Raw genomic sequence first — 22,435 nt, 5'->3', positions numbered from 1 at the left:
AAAAAAAAAGCCAACTGTGGCACACACCTGTGGTCCCAGCTACTTGGGAGGCTGAGGCAGGAGGATCACCTGAGCCCACTGAGGTTGAGGGTGCTGTGAGGTGTGATTGCACCACTGCATTCCAGCCTGCACAACAGAGTGAGACCCTGTCTCTAACAAAGAACAAAAACAGTAAGCATATGGGGGCTTGACTTTTTCTAAGGAGAGGTTCTGCATGTGGCCTTCTCTGGGGTCCTGGACCTGAGAGCATGGAGTCCCAGTGTGAGACGGCAGCTCTAACTGATCCAGCTTCCGCTTTCACGATGGCACTTACATGTGCTGTCAGCCCTTCCCTGGCCTGCGTGTCCTCTCCCCCGGCTCCAGTGGCTGGGGTAGGACCCCACCGCCTTGGCAAGGCCATCTGGAGGGTGGGCCAGCCGTGCTCCTGCAGCCATAGTGCCCAGGGCCCTGGGTGGGCTGCCAAGGTGCCCATCTCCCCTCTTGCTTCCTGCCAGGGCATTACCCATGTGGATGAGTGCCCAGCCATCTGGCCCTGGCCCCTGCACACACAGGAGCTGAGGCCTTGAGGGGCCTTGGTGGGTGTTCTTGCCCGGCTCCTGCCCTTCCTGGGCCTGGGCCTGTGTGCACCAGAGAAGCCTGTTGGGAAGTTTCTGCGGTGGCTTGTCTTGAATTTTTGTTCTGGGAACGCTTGGTTTAAAATATAGCAAAACAAACAAAAAGCCCAAAGGAGCAGTCCTAGCACCAAGTTGTCTGAGGCTCTGTGTCCAGGATCAGCGTGTCTGGGCATCTGTGGAGGGCTGGGTGGCGCTGCCCTGGCCCCAAAGGCCACCAGCTGCCCCGAAGGTCTCATGTCACTGTGTGGCCCCATCCCAGGCCATGCTTAGAGCTCACACAGCTGCTCTGGCAGCAAACATTTGAGAAGTAAGGTCTTTATGGTTCCAGATTTTATGGAAGTCACAAGCAACTCTGCCCTCAGGGAGGCAGGTCTAGAAGGGGAGGACGGGGCGTGCTGAGTGGCCTGTGGGCCCGTGGATTCAGGAGGCTGAGGCCAGTGACAGGTTTATAAGGGCCCGGGCCCAGGACGTACTGTCAGGAGATCTTCCCAAGTGTAGAGGGACCGTCTTCCACCACAATACACATTGGTTATGTACGTACTTGCTCTTGGTAGAAAACTGGAGGGTTTGGAATGGCTTGAGGAAGAACCTAACTCACCAGCACGCCCTAGCCTCAGTTCTCCATGCATCCTCAGAGGCGCCGAAGGCCGCGGGGGACAGCCCTGTGGATGGAGGGAAGAGCCAGGCTGGTCCCGGAGGCTGGCCCACCTCAAAGAAGCCCCTGGTGTGGGCTTAGTCAGGGGTTGCTGTTGGGGTCCTCTGTGGGTCCTGCTGCCTCCATCCTTGGAGGGCAGGGACGGGGATGTGCCGAGGCCTCAGGGCCAGCCCCTCCAAGGCCGCCTGGAGTTGGCCTGGCCGAGGTGCCCGCGAGTGGGTGCCTGAACCGCCCCTCCCCAGCCTTGTCCATGTCTCTTTCGGGTCCAGTTCTGCACAGCACAGGCGTCCCCGCCCACCCTCAGCAGAAGCCCACCGGGGGCCACAGGTCCCCAGCAGTGTGTGGAGGTTTCCTGTGGCCTCCGGGCTGGTGCTGAGACCCCTCCGAGAGCCCAGCACGTCGCGTCCGGCCACATGGGCCTCTTCAGGGGCTGCCCCCTCTCCCTGCCGGGCCTGGCACGGCACAGCCGCCTTCCCTGACAGCCACCCCTCCTCCTCTGACCGTAATTCTCATCTCTCTTTTTGCCTGTCTCAGTTGACCTTGAAACAGCCTGAGAGTGGGGGAGCTGCCTCCTTTTCACATTCCTGGAGTCAGGGTCAGGACTGAGAGGGTGTCCACGCAGCCAGGCTGGGGCGTAGGCCCACCTGCTCAGCTGCCAGCCCTAACCCCAGCCTGCCCCTGTCCAGGGCACACAGCCACGATGGGGCACAGGGGTTGCTCTGTGAGCTCCAGTCCAACTCGGGCCCCTTAGCCTGTCCCTTAGCCTGTCCTGACAAGTGTGTTGACCGGGGGGGCCTCTGATGGGGGAGCCTAGACACTGGGTGTGGACTCAGAGACTGGCCCACCTAGGGGCTGGGCTGTGGGGGAGGGGCCCCACCGCCGTCGTGCTGGCATCCCCTGGGGACAGGCTGTTTCTGTGTTGGTGCCACCAACAGCTCTGCCCGTGCGGCTCTGTCGAGCGCTGGGACTCAGGGTCTGAGCACTCCCGTCCCTGCACGCCTCCCAGGCCGTGCCCCACCGGGAGCTCCTCCTATGCAGATGCCCTGAGGGCCCGGGAGCTGCCCCGCCCCCGCTGGGCCCTGCTCACCCCTGCCCTGCCCCCACAGGTCCACAGCAAGGACAAGAAGTACGTGTGCAAGGTGTGCAGCCGAGTGTTCATGTCTGCCGCCAGCGTGGGCATCCGGCACGGCTCCCGGCGCCACGGTGTGTGTGCTGACTGCGCTGGCCGAGGCATGGCCGGGCCGCTGGACCACGGCGGCGGGGGCGGCGAGGGCTCCCCAGAGGCGCTGTTCCCAGCTGACGGGCCCTACCTGGAGGACCCCGACGACCCACGAGGGGAGGTGGAGGAGCTGGGCGAGGATGACGAGGGCCTGGCCCCCGAGGACGCGCTGCTGGCAGACGACAAAGATGATGAGGACTCGCCTCGGCCCCGCAGCCCCCCCGGGGGCCCCGACAAGGACTTCGCCTGGCTCTCCTAGGCCCGCCGCCCACAGGGTTGGTGGCTGCATCGCTCTGTCCACCATGTGTGTGTTCGGTGGGTCTCCACTGCAGGGCCGGGGCCACGCCAGCCCCTCCCTCAGCCCTTCCTCCGATTCTCCCTGAACCCACCCCCCACAAAACCAGCCCTGTGGGCTAAGAAGCAGGTTCAACCCCAGCGAGGGGCGCTCGGGGACCAGACGTGAAGTGAGCTGGGGGTGGGCACAGGGCGGGTTTGAGTGAAGAGAGAGTGTAGTCCTAAGTCTCCAGCAGGTGGTGCGGGTGTGTGAGTGGCCCCCGTGATGGCCAGCTTAGCTTGGACATGTGACGGCCCTGTGGCCAGGTCCAGTGGGCACTGGGCAGGGTCATGCGTTGGGACCAGCAGTCCTCAGCCTGAGCAGGTGTGAGAGTTTTGCAGACACCCAGTCAGCCTGGCTGGAGCCCGCCCTCCCCTCCCCCAGCAGCCAGGTCACTGCCTGTGGCTGCAGCCGTGGCCCGTGGCAGCCTGTAGAGTCCAGGTGTGGTGCACAGAGAGCGCTGCCACCCTCTTACCTCTGGGCTTTGGTGCTTTTCACACAACACGGCTGCAGAGCCCTGCTGGAGGCCAAGGCTCCAGGTGCTATCTTCAGCGGACACAGCCCTGGGGGCTCCTTCCACAAGGGGACCCTCTGCCCGGTGCCCCCGCCTTCAGGTCACACCAGGTTCCCTTTGTGAGGGCCTCGGCTCAGTTGCGTGCACTTCGTTGGAGAGCCTTGGGCTGCTGTGTCCACCCCGGGCTCTTCCCGTCCTGTTCCGTCCATGGCCCAGCCCGGCCAGTCCTGCTGACCCCTCCTGGACGGGCTGGAGCCAGGGTCCTGCCTTTGCTGCTAACACCGGAGGCGGTGTTCCTAACTGCCGTGTGCTGCTTCCACCCCACCCCCGACGTGGGTCACCAGATTCTTAAGTAGTCAGAGACATGTCCAGGTAGTTGCATAACATTATTTGGTTTGGCGTGATTTTTCTCACTCGACAAGACTATATAGGGTTGCTTTTCCTTCAGCTTGTGGTCAAGTCCTCTTGCTGTCTTTTCTTTTTTCTTTTCTTTTTTTTGAGACGGAGTCTCGCACTGTTGCCCAGGCTGTAGTGCAGTGACGTGATCTCAGCTCACTGCAATCTCTGCCTCCTGGGTTCAAGCGATTCTCCTGCCTCAGCCTCCTGAGCAGCTGGGACTACAGGCGTGCACCACGGCACCCAGCTAATTTTTTTGTATTTTTAGTAAAGACGGGGTTTCATCATGTTGGCCAGGATGGTCTTGATCTCCTGACCTCATGATCCGCCCGCCTCGTCCTCCCAAAGTGCTGGGATTACAGGCGTGAGCCACCGCACCCGGCCTTTGCTTTGTTTTCAAAAGTGCTGACGTGTTCTTTCTTTTCCTGAGCGCAAAGCAAAGGTTCCGTGCTGTGTGCCGTGGTGTGTTGCCTGGCTTGGGGGTCCTGCAGGCTGCTGGCCAGACTCACAGTTTCAGGACGGTGGCTGCAGCCTGTCTTCCGGTTCCGGCTGCCTCTACGGCACTCACCACTAGGACAGTCCATCTCTCACCCGCTCCTCGGGCGCAGGCTTTGGATGAGAGGTGGGCGTGGTGGCCGTCTCCTTCCAGCACTACCTGCCCATGCGAGGAGACCTGGGGGTGCTGAGCTTCGGGCCTGCGTGGAAAGAGTTTTTATCTTCTCTTTTTCCAGCTTGTTTACCACAGTGGCTTTTACCCACATTGTCAGGAGCACCAGCTTCCCTGCTCCAAGCGGGCTGGGCTGGCGAGGGTCCTGTGGAGAGAGGGGTGCTCGGAGGACTCCAGGTACCTGGCAGGAGTCACGGCTTTTGTTGTTTTTAACATCGGCCACCAGTTCTACCAATGACAGGGTGCCCTGGCTGGGAGGCTGTCACCCCTGAAGCTGGAGAAGGAGGCTGAGTGTGGGGGCAGGGCCGGGGCAAGCGCCGGCCCCTCAGCAGTGAGCCCTGCCCACTCTTACCAGTGAGGTGGGCGGCTCTGGCATGAGCCCCCCAGGGGAGCTCCAGCTTCTGCCCTCACCCCAGGCCAGCCTTGCCCAGGCCTCTTTGAGAGGTCTCAGAACTTTGTACCTTTCCCCATTTTTAAACCCTTTTCTAAACAGACTTTCTTATCAAACACGTTTGGAAACCAGACCTTTGCTACCAACAGATGTCTCTGGGTTTTGTACCAGTCCCTGCTCTCAGGCCACCCTGCCCAGGACCTGGGCCCGCCTCCCCCTCCACACTCAGGATGTCCTGCTCCGTCTGGCCCGCTCACTCCACGTGGCCTACCTTTGCTGACCGCTTTGGGGTTCCCTGTCGGAGCCACAGGGGCATTTTCTTCCCTAAAACCAACACTGTCCCACTGACCCCCGTGTCGGCTGCATGGCAGAGCTCTTGTTCCTAGTGCGCCGACTGGCGCGTGGGCGCTCCAGGCCCCAGGCAAACACATCCATCTCTCAGGAGGCGCGGAGGGAAAAGACGTGTGTATGTAATGAAGGGTTTTTTTTTTTACGTGACTGATTTTTTTTTTTAAATCGATGTTCAAACTAATAAATATTTTTTTATGAAGAGGAAAAAATGTGTAGATTACATTTCACATTTTGTATTTTTTTTTTGTGTCTGTTTGTATTTTGGTGTTTGCAACACCAAAGTGGAAGCTACAGTCCATTGGTGGGGGGTGTTATTTGGGGGCGGGGAGGGGGCAGGGACGCCACGACTTTTCTATCAAGCTCGGGATCCTGAACAGGTTGTACGTTGGGGCTCTCTGGGCTTTGGGGAACAGGACCCTGCCGGGGCTCCGTAGGGACCCAACTCAGAAGACGCAGCTTACCGCTTCCAACTTTGCACATCTTCCTCTTTAGAAAACTGAGAGAATGCAAAAACTGGAACTTTTTGCAATATTATAAAAAATCTTATTTAGGCTCATTCTGTGACATGTGCAACTCTTAAGAAAGCCATACTTAATGGTGGTGTTTATTTTTTAGATCTTCTGTTGTGTTTTGTATGCAGCACTGTTAGAACTACTTGTAGTGAGGGTGCTGTGTGTGCTTTTCTTAAATATTTATTTTTTCAACATGCTTTCAACCTGTCAACGAAAACAAAACACAAAAAAAGGGCAGTGTTTGAAGATTGTTGATTTTTTCTGGGGATAATCTACATTATATTGACTTTATATTACTTACTATAAACCTGTGTTTGTATAGGAGATGTGTCTAATATTGGGGGGAAGAGGTTTTCGTGATCGGTCGGTGGGAAATCTCGGCTCTGTGCCTGCTTCTCTGCGGCTGAGGACAGGTTAATGTGACCTTCTCTTCGGTGAGCCTCCAAGTTTCTTGTCTGCCTAGGCACGCCCCCGGCCTGCCTGTGCGTTTCCTTTCTGTGACGGGATTAGCTTAGACATTCTTGCAAAGCGATCACTTTCAATAAACTGGGAAATTGCTGCTCCAAGCAGAGGCCTCCTGTGTGTTTCAGACGGCATCCCTCCTCCCGCCTCGCCTGGGGCATGGTGTGGGGGCGGCTGAGGGGTGACCCCGGCCCTCTGTGGCTGGCTGCCAGCCTCTACCAACTTGCCCACACAGGGTCCCAGCCCCATGGCCTTCCTCCCAAGAGGCAGACAAAGCTTCTGGAAAAACCTCAAATTTTTAATTTCTCTTTGCCTGGTACAGCCCAGACGTGAGACACCTGAGCTTTAAAAACATCAGCCCCAGGGCCCTAGAGCCATCGAGTTAAGTGCGAGTGGGGAGTGCTCTCCCCGACACCCTCAAAGTGCATTGGGACTGGCCCCCACAGCGGGGCCCAGAACACCCTTGATAAAACTACGGGCCGACAGGCAGGGAGGGAGGGTGGCTGCCCCAGGGCCCCTGGGGCTAAGGGTACAGCGGTGTGGTTTGGCTTTAGTGCAAAAGCTGGTTTCTTCAGAGGCACTTTGAGTGGTGGGACCCCTCCCGACCTCAGGGGGTTCAGGGTCACCAACCTCCTTCCCCCATTCAAAGCAGACCCTGCAGCTGGTGAAGCCCAGGCCCTGGGGCTCTCCACGGGCAGTTTCAGCCCCAGGCCTGGGGGTGGGGGGAGAAGGTGGCAGCTTCTGTTCTCAGTCCAGGAAGCGCTGGCAGGCCTTCTTCCAGCGGCAGGCCGTGCACCACAGGTCTCTGCGCTCCATGCCATACACCTTCCGGCACTTCTTGGCATCACCGCGGGGCTTCCTGAGGGGCACAGGACATGGAGGCTGTGAGACCGGGACCCTCCCCACCCGGTGCCTGCTGAAGCCCCTCAGCCCACACGCACCTCAGGCTGACTGCAATCCTGGAGGACAGGGCCAGTGAGCAGGCTCCGAGCTCCGTGGGCGGCGGCTCCAGGTGGGCAGGAGTCAGGCCGCCCTGTGGGGAGACACAGCCAGGTGTTCACTCCCCTCTGAGGGCCCTGAGACCCGCCCCCTCGGCCACCTGTGGCCTCACCCACCTGGTAGACACGGTCGCTGTGGCAGGACTGGGGGTTAGCAACGGCGGTGCTGAGGACAGGGGACAGGAGTGGGGGCCGGGCAGGTGGCTGCAGCGGACGGGGCAGGACAGGAGCCTCCAGCAGCTCTGGCAGCTCCAGGCGGGAGAAGGTGGGTGGCATGGAGGCCGTGGGGGACACTGGAGTCAGGCTGGACAGCCCGTCGGTCAGCGTGTCCACGCCAACATCCAGCTCTGTGTAGTAGAAATCCTCCTCACCGTCACTCTGCTCAGGCTCTGCCTGCCTCCTGCAGGGGACACAGCCGGTGGGAGCTGAAGGGGGTGTGGCCCGACCGGGCCTCCTCACACCCCCAGCCAGCCCGCAGGCCCGGCCGCACCCAGGCCCCGCCGCACCCCAGGTGCACCAGGCGGATGTGTCTCTGCATCGCGGAGGCTGTGCTCAGCACCTTCCCGCAGCTCTTCCACAGACACTGGAACATGACCTGGGCCGGACTCTGCAGAGACACCGGCTGGGGTCAGGCGAAGCCACCACTGCGATGCCCACCCCCCCAGGGGCTGCCCCCAGGCTCACCTTCCTTTTCCTCAGGGTGGGCTCCCCAAACAGAAAGTGGGCTGCCTCGGGGAGCAGTGGTGGTGACGGGGTGGACGGAGAGGACTGATCACTGGCCAGGTCCCAGCCCCAGTCCCCACTGTTGCTGCTGCTGCTGTAGCTGCCTGGGGGCCGCCCCAGGGCCTCCTTCCAGGGCTCCAAGCCAGGCTCTGTGGAGACACGTCCCCCAGAACTTTGGATAAGTCCAGGGAGTCCCTAACCCCGAGCTGCCCCCGTTCACCTACTCCCAGGTGGTCAGAGTGCCTCGGAGGAGGACCTAGCCCCGGGGCTTGGGGAGAAGCCCTCTCAGCACAGGAAAGTGTGGGCAGCCGTGGGTGGCCAGCCACATGGAGGTGGGCAGGTCAGGGAGTCCAGTCGGGCGCTGAGAGTGCGGGAGTCCATTTTAGAAAGGGGGCTCCACCGGGCGCGGTGGCTCAAGCCTGCAATCCCAGCACTTTGGGAGGCCGAGGCGGGTGGATCACAAGGTCAAGAGATCGAGACCATCCTGGTCAACATGGTGAAACCCCGTCTCTACTAAAAATACAAAATATTAGCTGGGCATGGTGGTGCGTGCCTGTAATCCCAGCTACTCAAGAGGCTGAGGCAGGAGAATTGCCTGAACCCGGGAGGTGGAGGTTGCGGTGAGCCGAGATCGCGCCATTGCACTCCAGCCTGGGTAACAAGAGCGAAACTCCGTCTCAAAAAAAAAAAAAAAAAAAAAAAAAGAAAGGGGTCTCCAAAGCACATCTGGGAACGGCATCCGCAGTTTGAGGGCTCTCCTTGCCCCACAGAGGCTGGGTGGCTGTAGGTCCTGAGCCCTGTCTCCCCCCCACACACCTCTGAATGCAGACATCTGAGTCTCACCTGGGCTGAAGGCTACAACCGGGGCCCCCAGAAGGAGTGGACTGGTGGACAGGCTTGTAAGGGCAGCGGCAGCCATGACCTCGTCCAGCCGGGCTTTTCCTGGGGTGGCTCTGGAGAAGATGGGGGCGGGGTGCGGGTGACCCAGCCAGAGCTCCGGGCCCCTACCCTGGCCGGTCCACGTGCAGGCCTGGGCAGGCGTGCACACCAGGCTCCCCACTCCCAGCCCTGGGCATGAGGCCTGGCTCCTCCCCCGGCTCAGGTTGCACAGAGCTGAAAGCCACCGGGAGCCGCCAGGAGCCGGGCCAGGGTCTCCCGAAGCCAGAGTTTGCCACAGCGAGGGCCTGGCTCCACTGTAGTTCCTTCAGACCCTAGTGCAGGGCACGGGTCCGAAGCCCGGGTGGAGGAGCGGGCCAGGCCCAGGCCTCCCCCGTCACACATTAACCAGGGTTGCGCAACAGCGGCTGTGGGCCTCGAGCCAGGCCGGGGAGGTGGGAGTGGCCAGCAGCCGGCAGCAGCCGGGGGAGACCGGGCTGGAAGCGCGGGCAGCTCCCCAGGCCCCAGCGAGCCAGGCCAGAGCCCGCCCCTGCCCTGGCAGCCAGACCGAGGTGTCCGGCCTGGCAGGGGTTGGGAGGCAGCGGTCAGGAGCCCCAGGGATTCCTGGACAGTCGCCCCACGGCGACCGCGCAGCCACCCCCTCCCAGTTCCGCGCTCTAGCCCCGAGGAGCGGCGGTGGAGGGAGGCACAGGGACCCCACGTCCCGATCATTTCTGCCCCACTCTGGGCTGCAGGGCTTGGGGCGGGTGGTGACCAGACACCTGGGCCCTGACCCGGCCTCCGCGGGGCCTCCCGAGGGAAGGGACGGAAGGCGTCTCCGCCCCCAGCCCGCCGCCCTGCGCACCCGAGGCCTGGGGCACGCGCTCCCCGCTCACCTCTGCGCCGGCACCGGGATGTGCGCTGACGGAGTCCGGGGCCCCGCCGCACCCGCCCACGGCCCGGGGGCCCCCAGCTCCGAGGCCCGCAGCTCCGATTCCCGCGGCCGCGCGAACTCCAAGCCCGCGAGGCCGCCGCCCACGGAAGCGCCCTACGGGTGGGGCAGGCTCAGCGGAGGTGGCGGCCGCGGGTGGGGGGGTTCCCCAACCTCCGCCGCAGATCCGCTTGCACCCGCCTCGAAAACCGGCTGCGGCCGGTGTGGCCCGCACGGCCCCGCCCCCGGCCCCGCCCCCAGCCCGGCACGGCGGGAAGAGCTCCCCGGCGGCCCGGCACAGCCGCGCGAGACCCACAGACACGCGCGGACCGACGCGGCCACCGCTCCCCCGCCCCGCCCCCGGGGGCCCAAAGTTTGGGCGGCACTGGCGCCATCTTTGCGGCGAGAAGAACTTGGCCGGCGCCCCCGCCCACCGGCGCCCGGTACCTGCGGCGGCGTGGGCACCGTCACGGGGGAGGCGCGCGCACCCGGGCTCTCTGCGCGCAGCCACGGCGCCTCGGCCCGCAGCGCACCAGGGTCACGGCCGGCGGCGCGGGGCGGGGGGCGCTCGGCCTCCATGGGGCCGGCCGGGCGCCGAGGCTGCAGCGGCGAGGCTGACGCTCAGGACGCGGCCCCGGGCCGGGCCGGGCTGGCCGGGCCGCCGACCCCCGCCCTGGATCCGGCCGCCGCCCGCGCCGCGCCGCCCGCAGGCTCCCCGCCCCGCCCCGTCCCCGCGCGCATTGGCCGCGCGGCGTCCACACCGAGGCGGGCGGGCCCAGCCGCCCGTGCTCCCGCTGGCCCGCGCTCGAGGCCCCGCCCCGGGCCCGCCCCCCGCCGGGTCGCTCCCGCGCTGGCCTGGGAGGGAGGCCCCGCCCGCCGCCGCCCACCCCGCGCGCCCCGCCGGGCAGGGCCGGTGCCCCACGGGCGCGCTCGCGGAGCTGCCGGAGCCGGGGAAGGGGCCGCGACGGCCTGGCGGGCTTCCCGGGAGCAGGTTACTGTTTAACGCCGACCGCCCCCCCCACCGCCCCTTACGTAACACCCGGCGGGCGGCGGAGCCTCCGGGGCAGCGCGGGGTCCGAGTCCCGCTCGGGCGGCCTCCATGCCGGCTGCACGCCCCCAGGGGCGATCAGACCGCGTCCCCGCGCTGACCGGGGGTCTGGGCGGCAGGAGCACAGCCTCAGCGAGGCCCGGGCTCCCCCAAGGCCGGAGGGGACCGCCCCCCCACTTCCAGACGAGCCCCTCCCCCCGCCCCGACGCGCGCAGCTTTCAATTGGAGCCGGCTGCGAGGCTGGCCGCGTTCATCCTGCAATGGCGATTTATTTAGACGCGGGCCTTCTCTGGAGCCCGGGGAGGCCGCGGCTGTCGGAGCGGCCAGGACGGCACGGACCGCACGGGCCGGCAGCCGGGGGACCTGGGACTTGCGCTGTCAGCTGCGGGCGGGGCGCGGCCCGGCCTCATTCGGAGGAAGGAGCACGTGTCCTGGAGCGTTCAGGGCAGGGAGGGGTCTCCAGCCGCTCCCTAGGCTGGGGCAGCTGGAAGCTGGGGGCGTCCGAGCCCCACACGTGCCGCCGCTGCCGGCGGGGTCCCCCGGCTCCCGGATGCTCTCATACACGTTTTCCAGGGGGCCGCTGTCCACGTCCGCGGCCCTGGGCGGGGGGCTCTGGTAGGCCGGGTCGCTGGCCACGGCCAGAATCGCTCCCTGGCCCTTTGGGTCTAGCGGGTCTGTGGTGGGTCCTGGCTCCCTCCTTTTAGGCTTGCAGACCCTGGAGTACAGGACGTCCACCTGGAGAGAGGAGGCCGACGCGAGGAGTCAGCACCATCCAATCTGCTGAGGTCCTGCCGGCCCCACCCACCGGGCCCCACCCGGCCCACCTTACCTGAGCGGCGGGGGTCACCTCGGCCTTCCCCTGCTGTGGCTCCTGCGGACTGCGATGGGTCCCCTTGCGTTTCTGGACGCGGGCATACTCAGCCACCATAGGGCTGGCCGCCAGGCTGACCCCAGGAAGGGCCGCCAGCCCCACGTTGGAATAGGTAGCCTCGGGTTCAACGCACCCTGCGCTGACTGCAGCTGCCGGCAGAGCCCGGGGCCGCTCCCGGTGTGGGAAGGCAGAGGGGGCTCCCTGCGATCCGCTGATGTCCCTGGACACCTCCAGCCAGTGTGGGCGCAGGAGATCCACGCTGGCAGGCCGCAGGGCTGGGGGTGGGGTCAAGGCAGAGTTCACTCGCGGCAGGCAGCAGGAGTGGGTCTGGCGCAGAGTTTGGGGCGCTCACAGCAAGCCCTGCCCGGCCACCCGCCCGCCCACGCCCCGCGCTCACCCCTGCAGCTGAGCGGGCCCCGGTGCAGCTCGTGCAATCTGGTGTCCGACTTGCTGAGGGAGCAGAGGTGGGTCCGTCTCAGCAGGGACTGGGGGCAAGGAAGGCTGGTCGGTCCCCTGCGGGCTTCACCCGGGTCCCCGGGACAGCCTGGCACTCACCGCTTCCGCTGGCATCTCACTGCCCTGCAGCTTCGCCCGCTGCCTCCGCGCCCGCTTCCTGGGGGCTAGAGCGTCCTCTGGCCTTGGGGGTAGATGTGGGAGGCGGGGGAGCAGGGTTATCAGCCTCGGGTCCAAGGCCCGGTGCGCGGGCGTGTGCACAGTTGGGTGTGGAACCTGCCTCCAGCCCCTTCCCGCGCTGGGCAGCGAATGGCAGCCGCAGCAAGGCCCAGACAGAACCGGGCTGATGGACATACCTGCGGCAGGCTGTGCACAGCGCCCACAGCCAGAGGAGCAGGGCGCAGCACCCTAGAACCCAGAGGGCAGGAGGGGCCCAGGACACTTGCAACCCCATCCCGTGAAGCCAGGGCCCTGGGGGCAGAAGAAAGGGGCACTGGGGGCTGGCCGAGGGGACCTGTGCCAGCCGGCAGCCTCACATCTGCGCCTCCTGCTCAAGCTCTGACTCAGCACAGGAAGCCCCAGGGCCTGGCAGGCCCTGCCTCCCAGAGATGCCCACCCTCCCTTCTGGTTGGGGATCCTGGTGAGGTGAGTAAGGGCTGCTCTGCTTGGCCCCGCGGTGACCCTGCGGGTGACCCTGCTAACACCCAGCATGGCTGTGAGGAGGTGCAGGGCAGCTGCGGTCACGTAGCCCAAACCCCAGCATTGGGGGAGGCCCTGGGTGTGCGCCACAGGCCAGACTCCACCTGCAGCCAGCCCTGTCCCGACGCGGCCTCCTGGGTCAGGTAGCGCCTCCTCCAGGCCACTCGCCATGGAGCCCAGAACCCGGAGGGGCTGGAGACTGGTCAGCAGGAGGGACCCTGCTGGATCAAGTCTGAGAAGCCATTCAAAGAAGCTGTCCCTCTTGCATTCCAGGCCCCAGCAGTTGGTCATTTCTGTGACTTCCTTGGCAACTCTAGGCCCCTCCTCCCACAGCCACGGCCTCCCATCAGTGAGGCTGTGCTGCCGCACCTGCACTCCTCTCCAGAGGGACTGAAGGCCGCGGCAGCAGCTACTGGGGTTGCCGAGTGCCCCCACCCCGCTTCTTTATGGCTCTTCTCATCTGCCACTGTCTCTGCCAAAGGATCTGTGCCTTTCCTGGGGCTTGGCAGAGCCTCTGGGGGGTGAGGGTGGTCTCTGCAGTTTGGGGCCAGTCTGCCCAGACCCAGGCAGTGGGCTTCAGCCTGGCCGACTGACCCAGCCACAGCCACATCCCAAGGACTGACTGCCCCAGCAGGGGCTAGCCCCACCAGACTCCAGCGGCACCCCAGGAGGGCACTTGGGGACCTGCCCAGGCACTTACCAAGCCCGCGGCCAGGGGTCCTCAGCTCTGCCGGGGAAGGCCAGGAAGGTCTTTGTGCAGCCCTCAGCCAAACACCCCACCTCATCACTTCCTGCGCGTCTCCGAGCGCCTCCCCTTGCAGCCTCCCACCCTGGGCCGCAGCCACCACCGCAGCCTCACCCACCTGCTGCACCCCGCCCGAGGCCTAGAGGAAACGTGCATGCCTCTAGCCTGCACTGTTGAGAGCCTAACTCACATCCCCTCCACACGTGGAGAGGTGAGCAGAGCTGGCACAGAACCCACAGACCAGGTCCACCTGCCTCACCAAGAGCCCCACGTGGTGGGCCACAGTCCTCCCGCCCCTGCCCATCGGAGCAGCACTGAGCTCCACCCATCTGTGGGTGTCAGGTGGCTCCACCCATCTGTGTCTGGCAGGCAACCTGGCCTCTGATCCGCCTTGGTCAGAGAAGGGAGAGCGCGGGCCTCCTAGGCCCCTGCAGCCCCGCCGGCCTCTCCCCACAGCCCTGCACAGAGCCTTCTCTTTCCAGAGGCCCTGCAGCCAGCTGATCTCCACTGAATGACACTGGGATGGAAAACACTTTAATGTCCTTGCCAAGGAAATGCCCAAGACACTGGCAGACGGGCAGGTAATTGTCCAGATGGGGCCCCGCAGCCCCGTCTCCACTCAGCAGTGTCTGCATGCCCCAGGCCAGCAGGCCAGCCCTCCTTGGGCAACATGAGTTTTCCAGTGGGGAGGGCAGCCCATGCTGGGTCCACCTTCCCCGTAGTGCGTGCGGGGTCTCTAGAACTCAGTCATCCTCTTGTGGGTTTCTGCCTTCCTCTGCTCCTGCTGCAGGCCCGCTTCCTGCGCCCGGAGCTGCCCCAGCTGCCGCTGGGCTCCCGCCAGCTTCTCTTGCAGCTGGGCTGACGCCACGCTATGCCTGGAGAGGGGCCCACCAGTCAGCGTGGCTCCTGGGCCACTGCCGCCAATCCGAGGCTGCCATGCCCACCACCCGTCCTCCAACATCCAGACCCCTCCTGGGCTCTGCCCATCACGCCTGGGTCAGGTGACCTCCTGCACGTGTCCTGGAGGCATGGCCACCCTGGGCTGCCCTCTGCCCCGAGCCGGGCCCCACACATACCGGCCAGCGTTGCGGGCGAGGGCCTCCTGGATGCTCCTGATGTCCCGCTGGGTTCGCTCGATCTTCTCCTCGGTCTGGAAGAGCCGCAGGCTCAGGGCCCGCTTGGTGCTCTTGCTGGCATGGTACATGTCCTTGCTCCTTTTCCCCACAGGGGCCGCCCCAGCCTCCAGGGCCCCAGGAGCCTGGCCTTGCAGCTTTTCATTGAGGAAATCAAACACGTTCCGTGGGGGTAGGCGGCCCCCAGGCCTGGCCCCTCTTCCACGGCACCTGGGGGGCTTGTTGGTGCCAGCCTTGCCAACCCTGGTCCGCTTCTGCAGGATCTCCGCACACTGGTCCAGCGACTTCCCTCGAGGCAGCACTACAGCATGGATGGGCTCCACCCGGCCTTCGGCGTGTCGGCCCAAACCTGAGGAGGCCCAGGGATGGCAATGCTGTGTGCCGTGGCAACCCGGCTGTGCTGCAGCCGCCCCCCACCTCTCCAGGACAGCAGGCACTCACCCTTGCCAAACTCATAGCCCATCTTGGCGAGGAGTCTGGAGCCTATGCCTCGCGTGTGCACCTCCCAGCCAGCAAAAGCAGAGCTGCAGGTCCCGGAGTCCACAGGGTCCGACCCCACCACTGCAAAAGACGGACAGAGGGCAGTGGCTCGGCCAGGCCAGGGGACTGTGCATCCTGACCGGGGCTCTGGCCATGAGCTCAGCTCCTGAGCAGAGCCCCAGCACCCCACCTCTTGGGCTCTGCACTCTGTCACCGAGGCCTGCTGTGGGCATGTGACACCAGGCAGAGCTCGTGGCAGTCCCCACGGCCTGGTGCACCGTGGCCCTTCCTCCACAGCCCTCTCCCGCCCCTGCCCTTCTCCACTTTCACGGGGCCGTGAGCTCCTACCTGCCCTCAGAGTCCTTGGTCCACTCCTCCTTCACTGGGGACATGGGGCTTCAGAAGTCACCAACTCACATCACCGATCCCTGGGTACACCTCCCTGTCTAACTGACCACTCTGGAGAGCTGGACACTGCCCACCAGTTCCCAGTCCGGAAACTTCCACCCTAGCTGCCTGGACACAACCTCTGTCTGCTAGGATCCACCAGGTACCCAGGTCCCAAGTCTGAGAAGCCATTCAAAGAAGCTGTCCCTCTTGCACTCCAGGCCCCAGCAGTTGGTCATTTCTGTGACTTCCTTGGCAACTCTAGGCCCCTCCTCCCACAGCCACGGCCTCCCATCAGTGAGGCTGTGGCTGCTGCACCCGCACTCCTTCACGTCAGAGGCCACCGTGGCTCCACCCCAGCCTTCACTCACGCTCCTGCACGCCGACACCACACCGCCTCCCCAGGCACAGCTGGCACCTGTGCTGAGCACAGCGGCCTCGCTGCAGTCCACACTCTGCAGTGGTTTTGGTCAGTGGTTGGTGAGCCCACCTTCCTGCCTCCTGGGCCATACCTCTGGCATAGCTGCAGTCGCCCGTGCCATCGCTGTCTGAGTCGGAGGACTCTGTGGCTTCTGTGCGCAGCGGGGGAAGGACACTGTCCCCCTCAACCACGGCCTCCCTCAGCAGCAGCGAGTCAAACTTGACTGTGTAGTAGCCGCTGTCCACATCTGCGGGCAGAGACAAACTGCAGGTCAGCATCCCTGACGACAGCAGGTGCCACTGCTCAGGAGCCATGCGGGACATTGGGAACAAGGCAGGGCAGAGGCTGAGGGCAGATGTGCTCACTGCGGGCACAGAGCCGGAGTCCTGACACTCAACACAAAGGCGGCAGGAAGTAGCCACCCAGTAGTAACACGTGAAGCATGGGAGGGTGTTCCTGGGAGGCCTCCACGGCCAGCCTCACCGGTGATGCGTGCTGCGTGCCAGAGGCCATCCTGGTGCTTGGCCAGACACGCAGAGCCGGCCTGCAGGGAGCTCAGGTCTGGGTCCTGGAAAGGGCGCAGCTCATCGACAGAGACCACCTGCCCATGGGAGAACCTGCAGAGAGAGCCGTAGGGGGCAGGGCTCAGACACAGGCCACCAGAGGCAAACAGACGCAGGAGCACTAACCCGTCTCCCTGGGCACTGTCCTAAGGGAGCCACACACACACACACACATACGTACACTCTCACAGACATACAAACACTCATGCATATATATACACACATGCATATATGTACACATTCAGACATATACACTCAGACATATACACACACACTCATGCATATATACACACACTCAGACATATACACACACTCATGCATATATATACACACTCAGACATATACACACATGCATATATATACACACATGCATATATGTACACACTCATACACACATCCATATAGATACACACATGTACACAGACATAAACGTACACTCACATACACACATGCATATATAGACATATATATGCACACTCAAACATATGCACACTCACATGAACATACTCAGATTTATATACACTCATGCACATACACACTCACATATACACACATGCATATACACACATGCATATACACACTCATACACATGCATATATATACATATACTCATGCATATACAGACACCTGTGCATATATACACATTTACACACATGCATATACATGTGTATACACACTCGTGTAAACACACATACACAGGGGCCCTCACGCATACACATGCACTCACACATATACACACACACACGAGATATGCACATATATACACACATGCATATACACACACTCATGGGGACACACGCACATATACACACACATGCAGTCATACACGCATATACACATGCACCCTCACACATACACCCATGTACACACGCATGCACTCACACACATGCACATACACATGCATATGCACATATGCACTCTCACACTTGCATAGACATACACAGTAGTCTGTTGGTATCCATGGGGACCCCCTGTGGACACCAAACTCCAAAGATGCTCAAGTCCCCTATATAAAATGACACAGTATTTGCACACAACCTACGCACATCTTCCCATATACTTTAAATCATCCCTAGACATGTCAATGCCATGTAAATAGTTGCTACACTGTATTAAGGAATGTCAAGGGAAAAAAAGCCTACACATGTTGTGTGTAGACCCAGCCATCCTTCTGTTCCCCCAACTATTTTTGACTCGATTGGTTGAATCGATGGATGTGGAACCCACGCATCCCAAGGGCTAGCTTGTGTGTACCCTTTACACAGATACATGCACTCACACACACAGCCACTGGCATTCTCTCTCTTGGGATGGACTTGGCTGCTCCATGAGAACATGCCCCGTGTCCCCTCGCCTCCTGCTGGAGCCACAATGTGGCAGCAACCTGTGACAGCAGCTCCCGTGGCCTCACCACTACACAGGAAGCCGGCCACGCCACCAGTTCAAGGCAGATGTGTCGAGGGTGTGCACGTACTCATCTGACTGAGTCTTCCCTGACACTAGCAGAACCTAGTTATAAAATAGTGGCGCCTTGACTTTTAGGTATCAGTGAACCAGTGAAATTAAAACCAAAACCAAGACAGAGAGAGAGAGAATGAAGAGGAAGCGTGGGGACAGACAGGACTGCAACCTTTAACTGCCAAATAAAGACATGAAAAGCCGCCATCCACTACTACCGTGCCAGCATTTCAAAAAGGAAGTTGTTCTAACCCCACAAGAGCAACTGAGCGCTGGGCATGGGGACTCACACCTGTAATCCCGGCACTTTGGGAGGCCAAGCCAGGTGATCACGAGGTCAGGAGTTTGAGACCAGCCTGGCCAACATGGTGAAACTCTGTCTCTACTAAAAATACAAAAATTGGCTGGGCATGGTGGTGTGCACCTGCAGTCCCAGCTCCTCACTTGAACCTGAGAGGCAGAGGTTGCAGTGAGCAGGGATTGTGCCAGGGATTGTGCACTCCAGCCTGGACAACTGAGTGAGACTCTGTCTCAAAAAAAAAAAAAAAAAAGAGGGCAAACGAGGACAGGTCTTCAGCCCCGACACAGAGCCAGCGCTGTCTTCCCAGTGGGAACTGGCAGGTGAGCAGAGTGAGGTGGGACAGGCATTTCAGTCATGTCTCATGGGGACACAAAGGTGGCCTCACACGCCTCCCCAGGCCAGGATTCCAGGCAGCTCCTCCTCATGCCTACTGTTCTTAGGTACACAGGCCCTGCCAATGACCCGGGGGCACCGGGGGCTACAGGACTGTGCCTCAAATGCACTACATCAGAGACTGGCTAAAAAGGAGCAAGAGAACATGTTCAAAAGGTAGGGGTTAAACCCAGAGTGAATTCGATTAAATGCACCCCCTTCAGCACACCCACAGCATCAATTAATCAAACCTCTCCTAGGATATTTGGCAATATTAAAAGCCTTCAAATTTGTAAACTCTGTAACCCAGAAAGTGCTTGTTTATTTATTTATTTATTATTTTATTTTTCGCAGTGGAGTCTTACTCTTTTGCCCAGGCTGAAGTGCAGTGGTGGGATCATAGCTCACTGCAACCTTGGCCTCCTGGGCGCAAGCAATCCTCCTGCCTCAGCCTCTCAATTACCTGAGACCACAGAAGTGTGCCACTGCGCCAGCTAATTTTAAATTTTTTTGTAGAGGCAGGATCTTGCCATGTTGGCCAGGCTGCTCTTGAACTCCTGGGCTCATGTAATCCTTCTGCCTCAGTGACATGATTTTTAAGAATGTAACCAAGGATGTAAACCATATATGAAAAACTTGCAAATAACTTAAATTTCTCACCATGGAGAGTAACTGAGATGGTGGCATATCCATAGTTAACTGAAAAGCAACAGAACGGGCAAATGGATCAGTGGAGCAAAGGAGAGCCCCCAGGAAGAGCCACCACTCACACACAAAGCCTCACGTGGGAGAGGAAGCGTCACAGATGGGGTGGGGAAAAGGACCCCAGGTTTCATAAGAGAAAATTAAAAACTGGGTTTTCATACATTAAAGATCCCAACTCAACACCTACCTCACAGCATTCACAGAAATACATTCCAGAGCAAGACTTACCCCTGAAAAGAAACAACGTCTGAAACTAACACCCAAGTAGAGAGGTCACTGAATCCTCCCCACGGAAAATGAAATCTAGGCTGGGCGAGGTGGTTCACGCCTATAATCCCAGCACTTAGGAGGCTGAGGTCAGCACCCTGAGGTCAGAAGTTTGAGATCAGCCTGGCCAACATGGTAAAACCCTGCCTCTACCAAAAATAAAAAAATGAGCTGAGCGTGGTGGTGGCGCACGCCAATTCTAGCTATTCGGGAGGCCGAGGCAGAAGAATCGCTTGAACCCAGGAGACAGAGGTGCCGTGAGCTGAGATCACGCCACTGCGCTTCAGCCTGGGTGATGAAGTGAGACTGTCTCCAAAAACAAACAAACAAAACAAATCTAAAACTAGACAAAAGTATAAAAACTCACTGATTCAGAACTTTTCAGAGTTCTGGAAACTGACCAAATCTGAGAACTCCCAGAGAAGAGATTCTTCTGGAAACTGTTTGGCCTTGGGTCAGAACAGTGGGAAGCCTGCAGCCTTTACACCTGGGGCTCCCACTGGCTCTCACTCCTGGGTCAGCAAACCTGAGAATTTTACCAGGTCAGGGCCGGCTGCAAAACCCAGCAGCAGCAGAGGTGGATGTGGGACAGAGGGTAAAACCCAGGGCCTTGTAGTTAAAAGTGGTGACCTGATAAAAACTTACAAAGAAAACTGACAGCCCTGATCATCTGAGGTTCTGATCCCAGCTGGAGTGCACACTGGGCCAGCCAGATACTTCACAGGAAGACTCTGAAAATGAGAGAGCCACAGGAGGGCTCAGCTCTCCCAAGGGCCTGGCTCTTGGGGAAGTGGCTGCAGGTGTTGGGAGCTCCAACAGACGCCAGGGGAAAGTGAAAGCAAAGAGAGAGGGGCTGACTGAACTCAGAATGTGCTGGAAGCCACAGTGTGTGGTGGGGAGCCTTTCGGGTTAGGAGTGTTTGAACACACCCTCCTGCTCCAAACACAGAAGCAACTGCTAAGAAGCCAGGTTAAAAAAACAGAATTTGGCCGGGCGTGGTGGCTCAAGCCTGTAATCCCAGCACTTTGGGAGGCCGAGGCGGGTGGATCACGAGGTCAAGAGATCGAGACCATCCTGGTCAACACGGTGAAACCCCGTCTCTACTAAAAGTACAAAAAATTAGCTGGGCATGGTGGCGCGTGCCTGTAATCCCAGCTACTCAGGAGGCTGAGGCAGGAGAATTGCCTGAACCCAGGAGGCGGAGGTTGCGGTGAGCCGAGATCGCGCCATTGCACTCCAGCCTGGGTAACATGAGTGAAACTCCGTCTCAAAAAAAAAAAAAAAAAAAAAAAAAAAAGATGGGGTTTCACCATGGTGGCCAGACTGGTCTTTAACTCTTGACCTCAGGTGATCCACCCACCTTGGCCTCCCAAAGTGCTAGGATTACAGGTGTGAGCCACCTTGCCCAGCCTGAAATATCCAGTTTTCAAAAAAAATTATAAGTAGCAAACAGGTAGAGTACAGGTAAACAGGAAAGCATGATCCATATTTAGGGAAAGGAAAGCAGTTGATAGAATCTGACTCTGAGTAAGCCCAGACGCTAAGTTTAGCAAAGACTTGAAAGCAGCTACCATAAGTATGTTCAAATAATTAAATGAAAAGATGATGACAATGAATCAGGAAATAGGGAATCCTTTTGTTCTTTTTTTTTTTCTTGAGACGGAGTCCCACTCTGTTGCTCAGGCTGGAGTGCAGTGGCACGATCTTGGCTCACGGCAACCTCCACCTCCTGAGTTCAAATGATTCTCATGCCTCAACCTCCTGAGTAGCTGGGATTACAGGTGTGAGCTACCATGCCCAGCTAACGCCTGTATTTTTAGTAGAGATGGGGTTTCACCACGTTGGCCAGGCTGGACTCGAACTACTGACCTCAGGTGATCTGCCTGTCTTGGCCTCCCAATGTGCTGGGATTGCAGGTGTGAGCCACAGTGCCCGGCCTCTGCAAAACTCATTAAAGGAATTAGCTGGGTGCAATGTTATACATCTGTGGTCCCAGCTACTTGGGAACCTAAGGCAAGAGACTGATTGAGTCCAGGAGTTCGAGACTGCAGTGAGTTATGATCATGCCACTGCTCTCCAATCTGGGCAACAGAGTGAGACTATGTCTCAAACAACAACAAAAAACAATCTTAGGGAATGCAGTGAAAGCCTTGTTTAGAGAGAAGTTTGCAGCTGTGAATGCTTACATTAGCAAAGAACCAACTTGGCTGGGAAATATCTACTCAGGAGGCTGAGGCAGAAGAATCGCCTGGATCTGGGAGGCGGAGGCTACAGTCAGCCAAGACCATGCCACTGCACTCCAGCCTGGGTGACAGAGGGAGACTCCGTCAAAAAAAAAAAAAAGAAAGAAACATCTCAAATCAATAACTTAACTATATAACCTTGAAGAATTAGGGGGAAAAAAAGAGCAAATTAAACCAAGAACCAGCAGAAAAAAAGGAAACAAAGGTTAAAATGGAAATAAATGAAACAGAATAGGAAAACAATAGTGACCAGCAACAAAACAGATCAACGAAACTGACAAATCTTTAGCAAAACTGACCGAGAAGAAAAGACAGGCCGGGCGTGGTGGCTCACGCCTGTAATCCCAGCGCTTCGGGAGGCCGAGGCGGGTGGCTCACCTGAGGTCAGCAGTTTGAGGTAACCTGGCCAACGTGGAGAAACCCTGTCTCTACTAAAAATACAAAAACTAGCCAGGTGTGGTGGCACACGCCTGTAATCCCAGCTGCTCAGGAGGCTGAGGCAGAACTGCTTGAACCCGGAAGGTGGAGGTTGTAGTGAGCCAAGATTGTGCCACTGCACTCCAGCCTGGGTGACAGAGTGAGACCCTGTCTCAAAGAAAAAAGTAAATTGAAATAAACTGACTCAAGAAGAAACAGAAAATCTAAA

At 59.9% G+C, this 22,435-nt stretch overlaps 4 protein-coding genes across 8 annotated transcripts in view; 1 reads left to right on the top strand and 3 right to left on the bottom strand.

Annotated features, from left to right (window-relative positions):
- The window catches only part of ZBTB46 (zinc finger and BTB domain containing 46), a 98,420-nt gene extending 94,666 nt beyond the window's left edge, over positions 1–3,754 (top strand). For both annotated transcript variants that reach the window (XM_017515672.2, XM_037733913.1), the window contains exon 5: positions 2,376–3,754. In XM_017515672.2, the coding sequence (XP_017371161.1) occupies positions 2,376–2,747 (372 nt within the window). In that variant the 3' untranslated portion in view covers positions 2,748–3,754. The remainder of the gene's footprint in view (positions 1–2,375) is intronic.
- A 2,638-nt stretch (positions 3,755–6,392) lies between these two features.
- SLC2A4RG (SLC2A4 regulator) lies at positions 6,393–10,356 on the bottom strand. 2 transcript variants are annotated; one of them, XM_017515676.2, is made up of 8 exons: positions 10,091–10,356; positions 9,609–9,760; positions 8,680–8,789; positions 7,798–7,985; positions 7,620–7,720; positions 7,231–7,513; positions 7,057–7,148; positions 6,393–6,974 (listed from the first exon to the last, which is right to left on the bottom strand). In XM_017515676.2, exons 1-8 carry the CDS (start codon positions 10,220–10,222, stop codon positions 6,863–6,865), a joined length of 1,170 nt encoding a protein of 389 aa, XP_017371165.1. In that variant the 5' UTR covers positions 10,223–10,356; the 3' UTR covers positions 6,393–6,862. The 2 variants fall into 2 exon arrangements, with proteins under 2 accessions (XP_017371165.1, XP_017371164.1); XM_017515675.2 differs by having other exon boundaries at positions 7,231–7,516; positions 10,091–10,310.
- Positions 10,357–10,936: 580 nt separating this feature from the next.
- On the bottom strand, positions 10,937–13,839 carry LIME1 (Lck interacting transmembrane adaptor 1). Its single transcript, XM_017515683.2, has 6 exons — positions 13,415–13,839; positions 12,372–12,486; positions 12,118–12,199; positions 11,960–12,047; positions 11,521–11,837; positions 10,937–11,426 (listed from the first exon to the last, which is right to left on the bottom strand). Exons 1-6 carry the CDS (start codon positions 13,497–13,499, stop codon positions 11,070–11,072), a joined length of 1,044 nt encoding a protein of 347 aa, XP_017371172.1. The 5' UTR covers positions 13,500–13,839; the 3' UTR covers positions 10,937–11,069.
- Positions 13,840–13,971: 132 nt separating this feature from the next.
- The window catches only part of ZGPAT (zinc finger CCCH-type and G-patch domain containing), a 25,637-nt gene continuing 17,173 nt past the window's right edge, over positions 13,972–22,435 (bottom strand). For all 3 annotated transcript variants that reach the window (XM_017515678.1, XM_037733927.1, XM_017515677.2), the window contains exons 3-7: positions 16,364–16,497; positions 15,972–16,127; positions 15,034–15,153; positions 14,536–14,941; positions 13,972–14,334 (exon numbers count right to left, since the gene is read on the bottom strand). In XM_017515678.1, coding sequence (XP_017371167.1) covers positions 14,196–14,334; positions 14,536–14,941; positions 15,034–15,153; positions 15,972–16,127; positions 16,364–16,497 — 955 coding nt within the window. In that variant the 3' untranslated portion in view covers positions 13,972–14,195. The remainder of the gene's footprint in view (positions 14,335–14,535; positions 14,942–15,033; positions 15,154–15,971; positions 16,128–16,363; positions 16,498–22,435) is intronic.

The sequence above is a fragment of the Cebus imitator genome, unplaced genomic scaffold (genome assembly GCF_001604975.1).
Source record: "Cebus imitator isolate Cc_AM_T3 unplaced genomic scaffold, Cebus_imitator-1.0 Scaffold555, whole genome shotgun sequence".
Classification (NCBI taxonomy): Eukaryota; Metazoa; Chordata; class Mammalia; order Primates; family Cebidae; genus Cebus; species Cebus imitator.
Note: the sequence above shows the minus strand (reverse complement) of the source record. Positions and strands in the feature narration are given on the sequence as shown.

What these genes read in the sequence shown, in the direction of transcription:
- LIME1 (XM_017515683.2), bottom strand. Translation starts at nt 13,499, where the DNA reads ATGAGGTGGGGTGTTTGGCTGAGGGCTGCACAAAGACCTTCCTGGCCT. An exon ending in CTGTGCACAGCCTGCCGCAG is followed by an intron (nt 12,200 to 12,371) that starts GTATGTCCATCA and finishes TCTACCCCCAAG; the next exon opens with GCCAGAGGACGCTCTAGCCC. An exon ending in GGGCCCGCTCAGCTGCAGGG is followed by an intron (nt 11,838 to 11,959) that starts GTGAGCGCGGGG and finishes CCCCACCCCCAG; the next exon opens with CCCTGCGGCCTGCCAGCGTG.
- SLC2A4RG (XM_017515675.2), bottom strand. Translation starts at nt 10,222, where the DNA reads ATGGAGGCCGAGCGCCCCCCGCCCCGCGCCGCCGGCCGTGACCCTGGT. An exon ending in ACAGCGACCGTGTCTACCAG is followed by an intron (nt 7,149 to 7,230) that starts GTGGGTGAGGCC and finishes GTCTCCCCACAG; the next exon opens with GGCGGCCTGACTCCTGCCCA. An exon ending in AGGATTGCAGTCAGCCTGAG is followed by an intron (nt 6,975 to 7,056) that starts GTGCGTGTGGGC and finishes TGTGCCCCTCAG; the next exon opens with GAAGCCCCGCGGTGATGCCA.